We start from the raw sequence: 14,838 nt of genomic DNA, 5'->3' as shown, positions 1-14,838 counted from the left end.
GCAAGCATACTTACATACATATGTATGTGCAAGTACTTATGTATGGCTAGGGGTATATACGGGTATATTTTGCATGGGTTTGCTTTGGTATATAGTGCCGTTACAAATGCTTGCTTTGAATCTTGTGCTGCATACGCCAATTTGACATGTGAACCGCCTAGAGATGTTAGTACTTATTTTGTATGGAGTTCATAGGCAATTTTTAAATTTACATTAGGATAGTCCTTAAAAGAAAATGCAATTTTTTTTTTTAACCTCGCCCTCTCTATCGGTAGCACCACGGTCACAGATATCATATATAAATTTTGGCCCCGATTGGAGACGGTAAGGCGTCTTCATAGGGTAATCTGAACTTTGACCACTGTGGGACACGCCTTAACCGACTTCAATCGAGACCAAAATTTATATGTGATATCTTCCACTATAAAAGCATCAATGTACGGGTTGAGGCTTAATAAATCTGATGCAAAGATTTGCTTCCTATATTGAAGGGCCACCCTAATGTGCATGCAAAAGTAGATCGAAATTTAAAAGTAAAATGTGCCTGCAAGAGTTTCTAACTAAGTTAGGAAGATCACCATTTCATTCTACGTTTGTGTTATTGACAGTTAACTGTGGAAATTTTTATAATTCTACTCTGCTTTGACTTTATTTTAACAGCTACTTTTGATAAAAACGAATGTTTAGGCCTCCACGCTAAACCAAGTAACTAAACGGGTGAACCACCCTAATGTGAGAATGCACTTTCATGTAACCGAGCACACACACATACATACATGTGTATATATAGGGCCAAATAATTGCTACGCCGTTAGCACATACACATGAATGTCCTTTTACCGCTTGAATATAAAACTTCGTTAAGTTTCCCCTCCAAACAGTTTGTTGCTTGGAGGTCAAACTTAATTGCTCAAGATTAAGCTCGGTCACTTCTATCGAGCACTTCGACCACACCGGAAGCGATCCAGCCACGACTCCTGCGTATTTTTCAAGGTAATATTGTATACCAAAAATCACAAGTCACATTTCACCAATTTGACTAATAAAGCCACTTTGTTATATATTGAATTAATCCGTGGTGTTTGCTTTTGATCATTTCATTTCAAAATTAAACCCTTGGTGCAACGACGAGCGACATTGCCCCAAGGCGTTCGCATGGTCCATCTCCGCCGAGACAAGATATCAAGCGGCCGTTTATTAAAACAACAAATAATTACAGTCCACAACACAAGGAGCCATAATCAGAGCACCATCACAAGGAGCACCTGGTCAAATCCTCTAGCACAAGGAGCACATACATATTTCTTTTGCGGCTCCACAATCAGGGCAATCAGCCACTGCGAGATCCAAATAACACGGAGCATTTCAAATAAGAGGAGAAACACCAAGTGCATCCGTCACCAGCTAATTACCAACCCAAACACACACTTTTATAAAAGGTACGTGGCTGACATTTAGTGCACATAAATATAGTTACGTATATTAGCAGTGGCTCATATATTTGTAGTGCATGTACGCAAAAAAAAAAAATATAAATATCTATCACAATCGGTTAAATTATCCGCGAGTGGTTTTGTGGTTCAGTGTGTTCTTTTGCTGATTGACTAACATACTTTCTGCGTGCGATTTCTTAATATCGGTTGTGGGCACAATATACTTAAGACAAAAAACCTCACTTCAGTTTTGTTAGTACGACCTTTTAATCAACTTAAGTTGTAGCACAATTTTCATAAAAATTCGTTGAGTAAATTCAGTAATTATCACAGTTTCAATTTACTAAAGCATTGTATCTGCGTCCATAATCCTCAATATTGGTGCTGCAAGTAGGTTCAATTTGCTTAGTCACAAACACTAACAACACTGCACGGGGTGGTCTTAACCTCACTTTGGCTTGCAATTTTGTGCTAATACACACTAAATTCACTCGTACGACCGATATTTCACATCCACAAAACCACTTTTCGCGTGTGACACAGAATTTTCCGATAGATTCAATTATTAGCACTGTTTATAATTGCTTCGATTTAAATATTAATTATATCTTGCTGTGTTGGGTGGCGAGCAAATTACATATATTACCTGTAAGCGTAAGAGATTAATATTTGTACACATACATACGCATATACAGGGCAAGTTTACATATCTGAGATAATAAATAAAACGTGTGGTACGGAATTAAAATTCCACTTAAATTCTGTGTAAAGCTTTATTGGATTGTGGTGTGGCTAGGCCTTTGCATAGTATTCGCTAAACAGCTTTCAGAATCATTTTCCTCAAAGCGTTCTTCTAATTATATCAAGCTATGGATAAGTTTATTCGTCTGGCAGACGCTGTGACAGAATTTGAGGCCGACTACAACGACACGGCCCAAACTGATCACACCAAATACACTCTTGCCATTCAACAAGAGGAGTTGAAAACGTTATGGAAGAAAGCGAAGGCAGCATATGAGGAATTAGTAAACTCTGATACGTTAGATGCTAAAGCAGTATCTGCTGTGAAACCAAAATATAAAAGCTCGTACGCTGTATATTTGCGATGCATGTCGAACATGGCAGATCTGCATGCAAAGCTCGTTAAGAGCGAAAAAGACATAGAAGGTACGTCTGTCCAAGAACACAACATTCACCTTCCTCCGTGCGATACGGAAGTGTTCAAAGGCGACTACCTCTCTTGGCCAACATTCCGAGATATGTTTACGGCCATATATATATTAAATAAGCGCCTCACTCCAGTTGAAAAGTTGTTCCATCTGAACCAAAAAACACTGGGTGAGGCCAAAGACATAGTGAGGAAGTGTCCTCTCACTAACGAAGGATTTGCCACAGCGTGGAAAAACCTAACAGATAGGTACGAGAATAAACGTATTCTCGTAAATTCCCAGTTGCAAATTCTTTTTAATTTAAAGGCAATAGAGAACGAGTGCGGCGTCTCGATTAAGAAATTACAGCGAGATATAAATAATTGCATCTCATCACTAAAAAGCCATAAAATTGATATATCGAACTGGGATGCAATATTTACTTATCTCTGCTCAACGAAATTGCCAGAAAGTACCTTGGCATTGTGGGAACAAACAATCGAAGACAAGACGGAGATATCGAAGTGGGAGGATATGGACAAATTTCTGTCCAACAGATTCCAAACACTGGAAACCGTCTCGGGTATAACGGGTACTAAACTTACAAAAATTCCCAAGCCCCATAATAGTAGGCATACTAGTGAAACTCCGCAAAAAAGACTTGGTGCCTTCCAAGCAAGTGTAGCTAAAACGACATGCAAATTCTGTAAAAGCAAGGACCACAAGTTATCAAAGTGCGAAAGATTCATCAATTTAACGACGGCCGATAGAATCGCCTTCATTAAGTCGAACCATGGTTGCTTGAACTGCTTATCTAATGGACATACTGTGTCCAGGTGTACATGCTCATTTAATTGCAGCACTTGTCACCAACGACATCACACGCTCCTTCATATTCAAGCAGTTCAGCCAAAAGCAACTATGCACCAAAGGCAACAAACATATGCATCAAAAGACTCAGATAACATAGCGTCCACTTCGGCACAGGCCCAAGCAATGCGCGACGCTGCAAGTGCAAAAAAGAACTCAGTGAACAAGGTCACGTCTTGTTTCGCTAATACTAACAAAGGCGTATTGCTGGGAACAGCAAGAGTTCATATTTTTTATAACAATACAAATTTCTCAGCTCGAGCATTAATAGATTCAGGTTCTGAGTGCTCTTTCATAACGGAAAGACTCAAACGCAGAATCAACTTGCCTTCTAAGAGAATGCATGCACAGGTATCTGGTATCAATAACACCATTTCAGCGCAGGTAAAGGAAGCATGCCTTATTCAATTGAGATCTCCAATTGATCCTCTAATAAACATCAACACAACCGTGCTGGTGTTGCCTCAATTAACCGGAAATCTTCCGACATGCCAAATTAATGCGATGACTAGCCAAGCTTTCCCGGATCTGGAATTAGCAGACAAGAGATTTTTTATTAATGAACAAGTTGATCTAGTCTTAGGCGGCGACATTTACGCCCAAATAATGTTGAGCGGAATCCGAAAAAACATTTTAGGTACGCTTCTGGCGCAGGAGACTGTATTCGGCTGGATACTAACCGGTCAAACTGACACGGTTACGCCAGCCAACAAATGTGTATCATTTTTTAACGAGGTCAGCCTCGATAAGCGTCTCGCGTCTTTCTGGGAAGTGGAAGACATTCCGAAAAACCAATCCTACAATAAAGATGAAGTTTATTGTGAAGAACTTTATAAAAGCACAACAAAGCGAAACGGTGAAGGCAAATACATAGTGTCACTGCCATTTAAGCAGGACTTCCCAAAAGACGTCAAATTAGGACCCTCTCTAAAAATCGCTTGCTCACAGTTCTTTAGGATAGAAAAGCGGTTGGCGAGAGACCCACCTCTGCAAACAGAATATAACCGAGTTTTGTCAGAATACGAGGCATTAGGTCATATGACGCGAATCGACGTGAATGTTCCTGCAGATGCATGTGACAATTACTTCTTGCCTCATCACGCTGTCAGGAAGGACGAAAGCACTACCACCAAAGTAAGGGTAGTTTTTAATGCATCGTGTCCGACATCAAATGGGGTGAGCCTTAATGAGGTGCTCTATCCTGGTCCAGTACTTCAAAATGATTTGCCAACATTAATACTTCGGTGGAGATTATTTAAGTATGTTTTTAACAGCGACATCGAAAAGATGTATCGCCAAATCTTACTAAACCCTGACCAAACAAAGTATCAGCGCATAATTTTTCGTACTAATCCATCCGAACCCATAAGACTTTATGAACTCAATACTGTGACCTTCGGTGTCAATTGCGCACCTTACCTGGCGATTAGAACTCTGCTTCGGTTAGCGAACGACGTGGAAGATTCGCACCCCATTGCATCGGACATCTTAAGAAAATACATGTACGTTGATGATGTTTTAGCGGGCGGTCATACTATCGAATCTGCTATTAAAGCTAAGGACGAGATCACAACAGTATTGCAATCTGCGGGTTTTCCTTTGAGAAAATGGACTTCTAACTGCGACAAAATATTATATGGTATCCCAAAATCCTATCTGCTGAAAGAAGATTTCTTGGACTTCGAAGACACCAGCACGGTTAAGGCTCTGGGCATCAGGTGGAACGCCCATTCTGATAAATTTTACTTCACAGCCAAGCCAATTGAGAATCAGGATAGACATACAAAAAGGGCAATACTATCGGCTATTGCCAAATTATTCGATCCGTTAGGGTGGCTCGCACCGTTTGTAATTACCGCGAAAATTTTAATGCAAAATATTTGGTTAGAAGGAACCGGGTGGGACGAAATTGTATCAACCTCCACATTAGACCGTTGGGAAAGCTTTAAGGAAAGCTACAGCCACATCGAAAGGATTCGTATCCCTCGTTGGATATATTTTTCACCGACAGCCAAAGTCGAAATACACGGGTTTTGCGACGCCTCAGAAAAGGCATATGCGGCTGCTCTCTATATTCGCGTCGAAAAGGATGACAAGGTCTACACCAATCTGCTACTATCTAAAACTAAAGTTGCACCAGTTAAAACGATCTCGCTTCCCCGCTTAGAACTTTGTGGGGCGGTTTTACTTTCAGAAATCCTCGATTCGATTACCAATAACCTGAATTTGGGGCATATTACGACAAAAATGTGGACGGATTCTACCATTGTCCTGGCCTGGATTCGGAAACCACCCTGCTCATGGTCAACCTTTGTTGCACATCGAGTAACCAAAATAATAGAAAAAGTCGGAAAAGAAAATTGGTGTCATGTAGATTCAACCTCAAATCCGTCAGACTTAGCCAGTAGAGGACTTCCGGCGCAAGAATTAGTAAACAATTCGCTGTGGTGGGAGGGCCCTTCTTGGCTGCAAGAAGATCACTCCAAATGGCCCACTCAAGAAAAGGACTATAATACAGTGATAGAAGAGAAAAGGGTGCAGGTACACGCAACAACAACGTTAGATATCCACGATGATATTATTGAAAGATTTTCTGATTTCTCGAGAGCTTTGAGAGTTTTATCTTATGTAATGAGATTCTCTCAAAGAACTCACCCAAAAACCAGAGCGTCATTTCAGGCGAAATCTTGTTCAATTTCAGCTGATGAAATTAAAGCAACGATAAGCCGCTTGATAACCATCTGCCAGAAGAAGCATTATTGGGAGGAGTATTCAGCATTAAAATCTCAGAAATTAATAGGTACAAAAAGTGAAGTACTACCCCTTAACCCTTTCATCGATAAAGACGGTATAATGAGGACAGGTGGCCGCCTAGGAGCATCTAGTGATCTCGCCTATAACGAGCGTCACCCAGTTATCCTGCCATATAACTGCCACCTGTCTCGTCTGATAGTCCAGTTCGTCCACAAGGTCTCGCTGCATGGCGAAAATCAGCTCATGCTGCGCCTAATCCGAACACAGTACTGGATACCGAGGGTCAAGAACATGATTAGGTCTACAATTCATAATTGCAAGGTCTGTACGATCTATCGAAAGCGTGCGCAAACACAGCTAATGGGAATTCTTCCCAGAGAAAGAACTACATTTTCACGACCGTTTACAAATTCTGGAGTCGACTTTGCGGGACCTTTTGACATAAAGAGTTATAGTGGACGAGGCTGTCGTATGTCCAAAGGATATGTCTGCCTGTTTGTGTGTTTCGCAACTAAGGCAATCCATTTGGAAGCTACCTCTGATCTAAGTACGCAATCTTTCTTAGCAGCATTTGCCAGGTTCGTTTCAAGAAGGGGATGTCCAAGAAACATCTACTCCGACAATGGTACCAACTTTGTCGGAGCCTCTAGAGCTCTGAGAGCGGAATTAAAAGCCTTTTTGATGGATGCACGCAATAGCACCTTAGCCAAATATCCCCACCAAATGCTTTCGTGGCACTTCATTCCCGCCTCAGCTCCTCACATGGGCGGGCTATGGGAAGCGGGGGTTAAAAGTTTTAAAAACCACTTTACGAAAATCGCATCAAACCATAAATATACGTTTGAAGAGTTTACGACTCTTCTATGCCGAATTGAATCCTGTCTGAATTCTCGACCATTAAGCCCCACATCAAACCAGCCATCAGACTTGGAGCCACTTACTCCAGGCCACTTTTTGGTTGGTGGACACCTATTAGCTCCACCAGAAATTGATGCTAACGAAAATACGGCTACGATTGTAAATCGTTGGCAAAGATTAAAAGCTTTACATCACATGTTTTGTAGCCGATGGAAATCAGAATACCTATCTGAACTCCAGAAGCGCAACAAATGGAGGCATCCTCAAGCCAACATCAAAATAGGAGACCTCGTCATTATTAAGGAAGACAACTTACCACCAAATGAATGGAGACTCGGAAGAGTCTTAAAATTATACCCAGGTTCGGATACTCGGGTACGAGTGGTGGACATCATGACCGAACGTGGCCAGGTAACAAGGCCACTAGTAAAATTGGTCTTACTACCACCCTGCAGTGAAGCAAACGAAGAACCAACCGAGTCTTCGTAAATACATTCTCTGTATTTGCGACTTCAACGTGAAAGCAACCAGGTATTCCACTTCATAGGTACCTGGAATATTCCACGACTGAAGCCGCAAATGTTAAATTTCATCAATCAACTTCACTTGCATTAGAAATAGAACTCTTACATGTTTTAAGTGGAAGCATACCTAACACTCATTTTGCATAGAAGATTGTCTTAACAATCTCCGAATATATGCATGCTTGACGACCATACAATAAGATTCCGTCGCAGAATAACTGAGATACACAGAACCGGAGCAAGGCATTATCTGAACAAATTTTAGCCGTAAATAATTCGCAAGCAATCCATTAACGAATGAATTATTCATCAATAAATTCCTTCTGAATAAATTAGTCGTGATTTGTTTTCAATTTGAAATGTTGTAAAACGAATGTTTTTCTATAATCTCTGATAGGCAGTTAGTTGAGTGGTTTTACTTTATCACGAATATGTATTCTATGTTCATTATTCAAATAACGAATAAAATAACACTCGCCATTAGAATAACCATAATAATTTTTCTTTGAGCAAACTAAATTATCTATTATTTACGAATAACGATAAATTTTACCCAGCTCTACATACATATGTATGTATTTAGTTTTTTCGCAGCCTAATAAGAGTCGACTCTAACGCTTATACGTATGAACGTTTAACGACTCAGTAAAAACTTGCATTATAAGGTGATGGTTCTCTACCCGAGTTCCCCCGGGGCGACCTGGTAATATAAAACCGACCATCGTGAGATCTACATATGCCAATAATAATGAAATAAAAGGGGCCATTCTGCCCAACAACCGATCCTCCGCTCATGAAAGAATTTTATATCTACCTGATTTCCTAATAGCTAAAATATTGTCGTCACCAAAACCTTTCTTTCGTTAACGTTTTCTTTTCTTTCAAGTTCGAAACGTTCAATAAATATAAATGTTCAGAGCTCAATTAGCTGTCTCTTAGCCATTTTACAAAGAAAAGGAAATGTTGGGAAAGTCTTAAGTTGTCTTGTGAATTGTAGGAATTTTACATATCCCTTGTTTTACCTACGCAAAAACTGTATTCACAAAAGACCGATTTGATTTAACTCGACATTTGTTAATTAATAAATTTGCGTGCTGGACCGAAATGGAAGTGAAGAGTAATACAAATGTATTACGACAATAACTCCAATAAAAAAAACGGGACTTCACTCCATGTAAACAAAAAGATCTTTATTTACCCGCGAGATACACCAATTTATAGTGTAAAATTTGTTTTTAATTCCATTGGACATAAATTCTCACAATAAAAGCAACAACAGGTTTTAGCGTCATGTCCGCGCAAGATGCGCGCAATGAAATTATACGCGAGAATATACCTAAATTAATCAAAGAATTGACTGGATTAGCAGATGATGATGAGAACTTACGCAGCTGTGAACAAATGGCCTGGTCCATCATACGAAACCATCGCAATTTGAGTACCAACAGTCATGAAGTGCGTCGGAAAATCGAAGGAATACAGGAGAAATTCGCAGTCGACAATAATCTCGAGTATGCTGAACATCTGGGGCGCCTGTGTGATGAGATCATACAACATCCACTTTGTGTGGAACACTATGAAGTTGATGTACATTGGTCTATGCTCTTGAATTTGGCATACATTTTACGTTTGGAGCGGAATAGTTGTGTAAAATATATTGAATCAAACAGCAATCCCTTGGCGATAGTGGACCTCAACGAAAGTACTGATGATGCCGATTATGTTACAAACTCGCAGATCGCTGCCATCGAGTTGACATACATACGTTGTCATCAATATTTGGCCAATAAATTGAATAATGAGGTGTATATAAAGCACAATGCATTTTTGCTGGGGCTTAGTACCGCATTCAATACAAGTTTACCATATTAAAATGGAATTTATTTTCATTTTTATGCAGTGCTTCAGTTGAATTATAAGTTATTGTTGAAATTTTCAAAACATTAATTAATGGAGAACTAAAATATGTGAATACTTTTTGGTATTGCTTTAAATAATTGAAATACAAAGTGTTAAATACGTATTCGACCTTTTTTAATTCATAATTGGACCTCTAAAAAAAAAACCTGAATCTGCGAAATTCAATGAATGTTATGCTTCATATTCAGCGAAGATTCGATCAATGAAGTATATCACAAAAATGCTTTAAACAAGAGAAAAGACTAGATACAATCCCAGTTTGCTTTTGTGTACCAAACTACTTTCTTTCAATTTATGGAGCTCTGAACGACGGACACAACTGTTTATAAACACATTGTCGCCTTGGTTACCTTTACGCATGCATAAATATGTCATCGTTTGCGCTATCAAAAACCAAAAACATTTTCGGTTTTCGGAGAAAAGGCTACCAAAAGGACATTTAACAAAAAAATATAAATTTAAAAAATGCAATTAAAATCTAGTTTGCAAGATATAACATACAATGCTAATCTATGGCTACAAGCCGCTATGCTAATCAACGCTTACGTTTCAGCAGTTTGGGGAATACTATACGGTCTTTATATACTCTTTAACTTAGAAGAAATGCAGGATCTCTATGGGCGCTCGATTATAATAGCTTTTATATTATCACTGCTGGCTGAGATTTATCGTTTGCGTGCAGGCTATAAAGGCAACTTGATGGCAGATGATCAGTGAACTGAGCATCTTTCTTGAAAATCAATTATAATATAAAAACAAACACGCGAGTTGCTACAAATTGCCGCCTCAAATGCGGACAGCGATTGTGATCGACATGTAGAGCAATTTCTCAATGGTAAAATCGATGTACAAACATTTTTAAATAATTATACGCATTCAAAGAAAGTAAGCGCCGAACGCAAAGCCAAAGAAGAGCGCTTGGGTCACCAACTTAGCGCATTGGAACGTGCCGGCATTTAAAAAATAGCTAATATTAGACCAAAATGGTATTGTAAAGTAGCTATTAGACATGGCAAGAGCGAGTAGTTTCGAAAAGTCTGGCACACTCAAGAATTTCCAAAAGAGTTTGCGGAAGCAGATATAAGCCGTGCTCAGAAATGCATCAACAAAACATTAGTCGCTTTTATTACCACGCTTTATCAACTTGTTTGTTTTTATATTATAATTGATGGATCCAATATGCGCAACCCCGGTTAAATACCGAATTGAAATTTATGCCGATTTCGTTTTTGCCAGGAAATGCAACCTTCTCTTTGCCCTCTACGCGCAAACACTAAGAAGAGGGCGATGAGAGGGCAACATTTTTTGTAGAAGGGAAAACGACATTAGTAGCGCAAAGAGGGCCGTTCCATCAGTTATGTTTTCGAAAAAAGGGGCTGATGCCTTGGCTTGCTGGATTTCCAAACACAGCCACATCTAGTATTTAAAGTGACTTTGGAAAGCAGTTATTAATTTTCGAAAATAGAACTTTCTGATACAACTCTTTGTCTTTTTACAAGGTGAATGAAAAAAAAAAAAAAATTTAACTTTCAACTATGTTACCAGACATTTTTATGCGTACTTCATATCAGGAGAATAAACTAATCTCAAGTACTTTTGATATTATTTCAACATTTTTATAATTGTGCACAAATTGATATCACCAAGGTGTATTAAATACATACATACATACACATTTTGAATATCACAGCACTTTCAAAAAAATGTGAGCATCTTTGTTGTAACAACACCGCTTATACAATTACCTATACTCGTGTTCCTCTTTCTCTCCGTTGAAGGGAATTGGCAGCTTGCTTTGGCCAGTTAAGGCATGGTGTGCCCATAGTTTGCTTACCCATCTGACATTGATACATGTTTCTTGGAGATTGATTGTAGTCTGGCATTGGGATCAAATTCGCCAAATTGCTGAGAAATTCAGTTTTAGACAATTCCATATGTGTGGTAAAGCCAGGATAGAACTCTTTTAAGTCGATTGCAATATCCATATATACTTGCTCCAGTGAGCCAATATACTCGATTTTTCCAACAGCTAAATTTCGAACTGGTCGCATAAAACGTGCGGGTCCCACAAAGAGAAATAATCCTGGAAATTGTCCTTTTGCTTTATAAGGTATGGATGCGATTTCCATCATTTCAGGCAAATATCCATCAATTTTCAAAGTACGTAGTCTGTTTACAATATAGCAATGGTAAATTAAAATTGTACAATTAATAACCTACAATACTTACCGCTCAGCCTCGTGGCAGCTTTATTTTTCTTCAATGACATTTTTCTTCATTGAGGATATTGCAAAGTTTGCTGCAGGTGATTAGAGACGACTTGTCAAGGCTAGGGATAGAGATGTGCAATAAAACTCGGTACTTTAGAAAACCCGGTTTGTTTCGTTTTTGCTGTTTGATTAATTAATGGAAATCCGTTTCGGGTTTAGTATTTTTTTGTTTCGGTAGATAAATAAAAACCCATCTAATAAATGGGTGGATACCAAATTTCTTCGTCATAAATTTGTTAATTTGCTGAAGAACATTTTTTCATTTATAAGGGTTCAATTTATTTCTGCACCCTAGTCAGTTTTTTAACCCCGTCTCATCACGGAGAAAAGTTACCGATTGGCACACAGCCTAACTCTGAAAATGGTTATGAAAGATTAAAAGACAACCGGTTCTTTGAAAAGGGCGTCCATCTCTAACTAGCAACGGCGCCATCTGTTGTTCGTGAGCAGAACCAACCAAATATTGGTTTTTGCCACTCTTCTTCTGGTGGCAGGAAAAGGTGAGAAAACAAAGCTCACCATAATCATCATGTAATTTTGCATTTACTCGTTCGGGAAATTGCTTTCAAATTTCTCACACGTATGGATGGCCACCCGTATGAGTTTGGTTTTTTTTTGTTAATTCTCACATTATTATTCATTTAATTTATGTCAATATGGCAGCTCACGGATGAGCGTAGATGTCAAAAATCGATAAAAATTTATCGCTAGATGTATATAAGGGAGCAAACACAATCTTCATATGCTCAGGTAATATTGCAATATTATGCACCCCTTACACGACCAATTGAACACGTCAATCATAGACCAACACCAACGTGGGTTTAGAGCGCGCAAGCAATATATGCCAATTCACGGTTCTATAATTATATGATGTAATTCTCGCCACCCAACCATAAGTACCATGATATTAAGAATAAATATCAATAATAGCAATGACTTTACGATCGAAACATCGACAAAATAACCATTTTCAGGTAATAATGACTCGCTATACAATGCTAAGAAAGAAAGCGGAACGCCACGCTCATCGTTACCCGATAGCGTGCCGGCTATGCGAGGGTAAGCACCCAATCCGTCTATGCCCAGTATATCGAGCAAAGACCCCGGAAGAGCGTTTGCGAGAGGTCCTGTTAGGGCGGTTCTGCGGCAATTGCTTGTCGATGACGCATCGTGTACAAAGGTGCACCAGCCGCGATCGATGCCGCCGATGCCATGACAAGCACCATACGACGCTGCACATCGACGAAGAGCCCGTTGACCGGAGACCGTGGAGCCAGCAGGTTGCCAGCGAAGAGGAAAGAGACAACGTCCTCTCGATATACGCGTCAGACTCCGGAACGGATTCCCGAACCCGCCGCCCTGAAATCGAAGAGGGCGAAATAATTGAGCCTGTAGCGGAAGCGAATTTTCCAATATCGACGGGGGGATCGGAAACCCGGACTTTTCGACTCCCGTTAGCACATAAAAGGCGACAACATCAACGGGCGCCGCAGCGTCGCGGAGCGGAGACTCGGTCTTTCCGCCGGCGATCCATACGCAAAAAGGCTACCGGTCAAGAAGGGCAACGGCAACGGGCACGACAGCGCTGCGGAGCGGAGACTCGGTCTCTCCGCCCGCGGTCCATACGCCAAAGGGCTATCGGTCAAGAAGGACAACGGCAACGGGCACGACAGCGCTGCGGAGCGGAGACTCGGTCTCTCCGCCCGCGGTCCATACGGAAAAGGGTTTCCCGTCAAGGAAAACAACGACAGCGCCGTGGAGCGGAAACTTGGACTTTCCGCCCGCGGGACACAAACAACGTGGCCTCAAGACGCGATGAACGACGGGGTGGACTGGTGACTCGGCCTCGCCAGCTACCCGTCGCCTTTAGATCCGGCCAAGTAACGCTAGCCGCTCAGGGCTTGAGACCATTTACGGCAATTTCCCCTACAGCCATAGTAAAGATAGAATCTAGGGGACGCTTACACCTCGTACGCGCCTTAATTGATGTGTGCGCGCCAGCGTCTATAATATCGGCTAGTCTGATGCGAGAATTGGGCTTGGAGGAGAGTGGCTTCGGGCACCAACGAAGCTGCATGATTCGGCTGAGAGGAAAACATGGGCAGGGCGCCAGGCTGGCGATCCACGCAGCAGTAGTCGGTAACTACGTGCAGCTAAGCCCTACCGCCAGTGTCGACCGCTCGATAGCCGCATCATATAACAATATTCGCCTGGCAGACCCGAACTTCTTCACATCGACTCCAATCCGCTTGGTGCTAGGAGCAGACGCCTACCCGGAGATCGTTCTGCCGGGCACGTTGCCCACGTCCTTCGGCCCTCTCGTGGCTCAAAATAGCATATTCGGCTGGCTATTATCAGGGGCTTGCCGATCTTAAACTACGTATGACTGATATGTAGTCTCCGTTTTTATACGATACCATTTATTTACTTTTATTCCCAAATGAATTATGGAAACAAACTATTTATTGAATTTTGAATAAATATATACGAAATTTGTGCACTGAAATGTCAAGCCATGTCCTGTTTATTTCATTTTTTCTTCTACAGCCTTAGGAAACCGACGCGCTCACCAAAAAGTGGCAGCTGCGGATCCAGCTTAATGGAAAGAAATAAAGCTAATAAGTTTAGAATAGTTTTTTTTTCACATGGAGGAGTAATGGCTGAATCGCTCGACTTCTGTTGCGTATAGCAAGGGGGCCGGCATGTTTAGGCCTCCACGCTAAACCAAGTAACTAAACGGGTGAACCACCCTAATGTGAGAATGCACTTTCATGTAACCGAGCACACACACATACATACATGTGTATATACAGGGCCAAATAATTGCTACGCCGTTAGCACATACACATGAATGTCCTTTTACCGCTTGAATATAAAACTTCGTTAAGTTTCCCCTCCAAACAGTTTGTTGCTTGGAGGTCAAACTTAACTGCTCAAGATTAAGCTCGGTCACTTCTATCGAGCACTTCGACCACACCGGAAGCGATCCAGCCACTACTCCTGCGTATTTCTCAAGGTAATATTGTATACCAAAAATCACAAGTCACATTTCACCAAT

General features: G+C 40.7%; 3 protein-coding genes across 4 annotated transcripts; 2 read left to right on the top strand and 1 right to left on the bottom strand.

Annotated features, from left to right (window-relative positions):
- The first annotated feature begins 687 nt into the window (after positions 1–687).
- Positions 688–14,574, top strand: LOC118746336. Of its 2 annotated transcripts, XM_036480190.1 has the most exons (3): positions 688–993; positions 1,220–1,439; positions 12,755–14,574. In XM_036480190.1, exon 3 carries the CDS (start codon positions 12,761–12,763, stop codon positions 14,153–14,155), a length of 1,395 nt encoding a protein of 464 aa, XP_036336083.1. In that variant the 5' UTR covers positions 688–993; positions 1,220–1,439; positions 12,755–12,760; the 3' UTR covers positions 14,156–14,574. The 2 variants fall into 2 exon arrangements, with proteins under 2 accessions (XP_036336083.1, XP_036336082.1); XM_036480189.1 differs by lacking the exons at positions 688–993; positions 1,220–1,439 and having other exon boundaries at positions 12,508–13,470; positions 13,507–14,574.
- On the top strand, positions 2,303–10,467 carry LOC118746379. Its single transcript, XM_036480234.1, has 3 exons — positions 2,303–5,042; positions 8,858–9,390; positions 10,276–10,467. The coding sequence occupies exons 1-3, from the start codon at positions 2,303–2,305 to the stop codon at positions 10,465–10,467; spliced, it is 3,465 nt and encodes a 1,154-aa protein (XP_036336127.1).
- LOC118746337 (DNA-directed RNA polymerase I subunit RPA2-like) lies at positions 11,025–11,798 on the bottom strand. Its single transcript, XM_036480191.1, has 2 exons — positions 11,737–11,798; positions 11,025–11,676 (listed from the first exon to the last, which is right to left on the bottom strand). The coding sequence occupies exon 2, from the start codon at positions 11,637–11,639 to the stop codon at positions 11,253–11,255; it is 387 nt and encodes a 128-aa protein (XP_036336084.1). The 5' UTR covers positions 11,640–11,676; positions 11,737–11,798; the 3' UTR covers positions 11,025–11,252.
- Positions 14,575–14,838: the final 264 nt, after the last annotated feature.

This window comes from Rhagoletis pomonella, unplaced genomic scaffold (genome assembly GCF_013731165.1).
Source record: "Rhagoletis pomonella isolate Grant_MI unplaced genomic scaffold, Rhpom_1.0 Rhpom_scaffold_00010, whole genome shotgun sequence".
NCBI classification, from domain to species: Eukaryota; Metazoa; Arthropoda; class Insecta; order Diptera; family Tephritidae; genus Rhagoletis; species Rhagoletis pomonella.
Note: the sequence above shows the minus strand (reverse complement) of the source record. Positions and strands in the feature narration are given on the sequence as shown.

Excerpts from the sequence above, each read along its gene's own strand:
- LOC118746379 (XM_036480234.1), top strand. The coding sequence starts at position 2,303 with ATGGATAAGTTTATTCGTCTGGCAGACGCTGTGACAGAATTTGAGGCC. Across the intron at positions 5,043-8,857 it reads AACAGTATTGCAATCTGCGG|CAACAACAGGTTTTAGCGTC; the intron begins GTTTTCCTTTGA and ends TCACAATAAAAG. Across the intron at positions 9,391-10,275 it reads CCAATAAATTGAATAATGAG|TTGCTACAAATTGCCGCCTC; the intron begins GTGTATATAAAG and ends CAAACACGCGAG.
- LOC118746337 (XM_036480191.1), bottom strand. The coding sequence starts at position 11,639 with ATGATGGAAATCGCATCCATACCTTATAAAGCAAAAGGACAATTTCCA.
- LOC118746336 (XM_036480189.1), top strand. The coding sequence starts at position 12,713 with ATGACTTTACGATCGAAACATCGACAAAATAACCATTTTCAGGTAATA. Across the intron at positions 13,471-13,506 it reads CAGCGCTGCGGAGCGGAGAC|TTCCCGTCAAGGAAAACAAC; the intron begins TCGGTCTCTCCG and ends ACGGAAAAGGGT.